Source organism: Leptosomus discolor, unplaced genomic scaffold (assembly GCF_034619465.1).
Source record: "Leptosomus discolor isolate bLepDis1 unplaced genomic scaffold, bLepDis1.hap2 HAP2_SCAFFOLD_35, whole genome shotgun sequence".
NCBI lineage: Eukaryota > Metazoa > Chordata > Aves > Leptosomiformes > Leptosomidae > Leptosomus > Leptosomus discolor.
Window position 1 is genome coordinate 3,067,570 of NW_028237764.1, and position 4,383 is coordinate 3,071,952.

Genomic DNA, 4,383 nt, shown 5'->3' on the forward strand with positions numbered 1-4,383 from the left:
GAGTGCTCAGGAGTTTCTTCTCATCAGGGGCCGGGCTGTCGAGGAGTGACTCAGCCCAAAATCTCATGGCCTTGGGTTTTTGAGAAAGCTTCTTCTCACAGCTGCCAGGTGGCCCAACAAACATGATGCTTGTTTGGATCTAGTACTTGCCAACATGGAAGAGCTGGTCAGGGATGTTAAAAGCAGAGTCAGGCTCTGTTGTAATGACCCTGAAATAGGGGCAGGTCCCAGCTCCTGAGCAGAGTGTGAAAAGGACTGTAACAAGGGCAGACACAAGATCTCAGAGGCGTAGACTGTGGCCTGTTCGGGGGCCATTCGCTTGGGGATCTTCCGGACAGGAGCAGTGAAGGGCAGAGCACTGAGCAGGGCAGAGAAACACTGCAGGGCAGAGCACAAGTCCTGAGCACTGAGCAGAGCTCAGTCCAGCTGGTCTTTAAGGACAGCCTCCTGCCATGGCCCATGGGCATGTCCAGGTGACTCTCTCAAGTGATTTCAACGGCCCCAAGATGAGCTGGTGCTATGCAAGTTGCAGTTAAAGAAGAAACAAAGAAACTGTGGGGCCACTGTGGAATTTAGCAAGAGAAAGTGTGTCCTTTGTTTGGCTAGGGTAGGGTTAATTTTCACAAGAAGCTGGGAGGGGGCACAGCCAGGACAGCCAAACCGAACTAGCCAAGCGGTATTCGATACCATGCTGATCGTAGAATCATAGAAATATTTCACTTGGAAAAGACCTCTAAGATCATCAGGTCCAACCATTATCCTAACACTACCAAGCCCAACACTAAACCATGTCCCTAAGCACCACATCTATATGTCTTTTGAACACCTCCAGGGATGGTGACTCCACCACCTCCCTGGGCAGCCTGTTCCCATGTCTAACCACTCTTTCAGGAAAGAAATTTTACCCAATATCCAATCTAAACCTCCCCTGGCACAGCTTGAGGCCATTACCTCTTGTCCTGTCATTAGTTACTTGGGAGAAGAGACCAACACCAGCCTCACTGCAACTTCCTTTCAGGTACTTGTAGAGAGCAATAAGGTCTCCTCTCAGCCTCCTCTTCACTAGGCTCAACAATCCCATTCCCTCAGGCGCTCCTCATAAGACATGTTTTCCAGACCCCTCCCCGGCTCCGTTGCCCTTCTCTGGACCCGCTCCAGGACCTCAAGGTCTTTCCTCTACTGTGGGGCCCAAAACTGGACACAGTAGTCAAGGTGTGGTATCACTGTGCTGAGTACAGGGGCACAATTGTTCCCTGTCACCTTCCATGTGTCCTGTCTAGTGATAGGACAAGAAAAGGTTATTCTCACGTCCATTTCTTTTTCTGACAGCAGAAATGACACAGCTGGCAGTCAGTGTCTGTGCCCAGCTGAGGGAGGGAACATCAGTGAGTCCTTCAGCCTGTTTGAGAGCAGGTTCCCCTGGAGCCCCAGGGACAGCTGGAGGGAGCCCAGAGGGGGCAGAGAAAGGGCTGCCTTGGGCTGCTCCCCTGCTGCTGAGCTGCGCTGGGCTCCTGGGATGGAGGGAGCTCCTAGCAAGCAGGCAGCGCTGCAGAGAGACAGCTCTGCCCAGGAGCAGCTCCTGTGCAAAGTGCAACAGGGCTGAGGGCACTGTCTGCAGGCACCAAGAGGAGAGAAGTGAGGCTGAGTGAGCTTAATGCCAGTCTGGAGGGGAGGATGCTGAGTTTATTGGAAAAGAAATTTTTACAGCCATCTGCATGGTAAGTCTCTGTGTTCAGGGCAATGCACCTGGTGCTTCTGTAGGGCTATCCAAATCCTGGAACACCGCACAGCACATAGAGTCTTTCACGAGGATCCCAACAGTTTCTCTAGTGTAGAGGAGGAGGACGTGCTGCAGGTGAGGGACTCCCTGCTGCCCCACCAGATGCACCGGGCATGATGGCTGCCTTCTCTCAGGGACACCTGCGGGGTGTGAAGGTAGGTGTGCAGCCAGGGGTGCCCAGAGCTGCCCTTCGGAGCAGGGTCCCTGCCCCCCAGGGGCTGTGTGCCAGAGCAGGGCCTCTGCTGTCTGCCAGGGTCAGCTCTCAGCCTGCCCAGGGAGCTCCCCACGGCACTGTGGGGAGATGCTGTGGGTGGAAGGAGTGACCCCCAGCAAGGGAGGCTCCTTCTGCTGGCAGGGGGGAACTGCGTGGGTCAGGGCTGCTCCCAGCTCCAGATCACCCCCACAACATTTGCAGAGGCTCCTTCTGGAAACAGCACGTCAAGGAACTGTTCACCTGAAAGAGAAGAAATCTGAGCTGTGAGTTTTGTCCTCTTGGTTTGCTGGGTGGGCAGGGAGAAATGGGAATTTCTTTCTGCGTTGTGCACCAGGCCTTGAGACCCCATTTGTTGTTGGGACTTGTCTGAGCTGCTCATTAACCCCTGCCCACACAGAGATGTCCCTGGGCAGGGCCCTGCTGCCAGGAGGTGTCTGCAGGGCAGAGCTGTGGACGTGGCAGGTGGGATGGGATCTGTGAGTGTGAGGAGGGAGGAGATGTGGGGACAGAGAAACAGGTCCTGTCCAAGACAAGCTCCAGGAAGCAGAGACATGGGCAGGGAGGGGGAGAGAACTGCTCCCAGACATGCTGTGGGAGGGGGATTCAGGCATCTCCCTGCCATCCCCTTCAGTGCAGATGCCTTCCCTGGAGCAACCCCCTGGTCTCCTCACTCACGCAGCAGAACCTCTGCCCTTAATGTCACGGGTATTTGGACATGAGTTGCCTTCCCAGCAACCTGACGACCACAGAGGAGACACGCTCAAGTGTCCGACTGCATCTCCCTCTCCTGCCTCCGCTGGCAGGGGGACTTTAGCATCTCATCTTCTCCCTGCTGCCCTTGTTCTTGCTGTTACACTCATTGGTGTGGGGGATGGAGGACAGAAGTGCAGCTGAGACACCAACACGGCATGGACTGTTATTTTCCTGCTTTAGGCTGAGATAGAGCTTTTTCTTCTTCCTAGGAGCAAGAGCAGTGCTGTGTTTTGGATTCAGTATGTGATTTGATATGAGCAGAAGGTTGATAGTACACTGAAGTTTTTAGCTGTTACTGAGAAATCAAATGGAACAGGGTTTGCTCAGAAAATGCCACCTTAATTTCTCACTGGCTTTTCCTCCATGGACAGGTCCGCATGCTTAGGAGCAGCAAATGTCCAACGCCAGCACCATCACCCAGTTCCTCCTCCTGGCACTCGCAGACACAAGGGAGCTGCAGCTCTTGACCTTCGGGCTCTTCCTTGGCATCTACCTGGCTGCCCTCCTGGGCAACGGACTCATCATCACTGCCATAGCCTGCGACCACCGCCTCCACACCCCCATGTACTTCTTCCTCCTCAATCTCTCCCTGCTCGACCTTGTCTCCCTCTCCACCACTCTCCCCAAAGCCATGGCCAATGCCCTCTGGAACACCAGGGCCATCTCCCACGCAGGATGTGTTGCACAGTTTTTTCTCTTTGTCTTCTTGATCACAGCAGAGTATTGTCCACTCACCGTCATGGCCTACGACCGCTACGTTGCCATCTGCAAACCCCTGCACTACGGGACCCTCCTGGGCAGCAGAGCTTGTGTCCACATGGCAGCAGCTGCCTGGGGCACTGCTTTTCCCTATGCTGTGCTGCACACGGCCAATACATTTTCACTGCCCCTCTGCCAAGGCAATGCTGTGGACCAGTTCTTCTGTGAAATCCCCCAGATCCTCAAGCTCTCCTGCTCAGACACCTACCTCAGGGAGGCTGCGGTAATTGTGGTCAGTGTCTGTTTAGTGTTTGTTTGTTTTGTGTTCATTGTGGTGTCCTACGTGCAGATCTTCAGGGCCGTGCTGAGGATCCCCTCGGAGCAGGGACGCCACAAAGCCTTTTCCACCTGCCTCCCTCACCTGGCCGTGGTCTCCCTGTTCGTCAGCACTGCTGTGTTTGTCTACCTGAAGCCTCCTTCTATCTCCTCCCCATGCCTGGATGTTGTGGTGTCATTTCTGTACTCAGTGGTGCCTCCAGCAGCGAACCCCCTCATCTACAGCATGAGGAACCAGGAGCTCAAGGACACGCTGAAGAAACATTTTCAATCACTTGTCTGTCAGCAGCAATGAGCTGCCCATGGCTCTTCACAAGTGATTTCCCATTCTCTCAGCAACCTCCTGGGCTTTGGGCATTTCACCCAGGAGAACTCTCTTTGCTCAGGAATGTCTGAAGCCACTCCACTTCTCCAAAGGCAGGAACCCAGCTTGTCTGACCCAGAGGCCTTTAGACGTGTGTCTGGCACGATGGTACAGCTGGTCTGCTGTGCTGTATCTCTGCAATAAAAGGGCATTTCCTCAGTGCTCGTGTCTGGAGGTTGGAGGTCTTCTTCCAAAGCTGCAATTAGGAACAGGCTGAAGAAATACCCGGCATGAGGC

At 54.3% G+C, this 4,383-nt stretch overlaps 1 protein-coding gene across 1 annotated transcript; it reads left to right on the forward strand.

Annotated features, from left to right (window-relative positions):
* Positions 1 to 3,141: 3,141 nt before the first annotated feature.
* On the forward strand, positions 3,142 to 4,077 carry LOC147413046 (olfactory receptor 14C36-like). The gene has a single exon (XM_086480890.1). The coding sequence runs from the start codon at positions 3,142 to 3,144 to the stop codon at positions 4,075 to 4,077; it is 936 nt and encodes a 311-aa protein (XP_086337016.1).
* Positions 4,078 to 4,383: the final 306 nt, after the last annotated feature.

Bases quoted from the DNA above. Each gene is read 5' to 3' on its own strand.
- LOC147413046 (XM_086480890.1), top strand. From the start codon at position 3,142: ATGTCCAACGCCAGCACCATCACCCAGTTCCTCCTCCTGGCACTCGCA.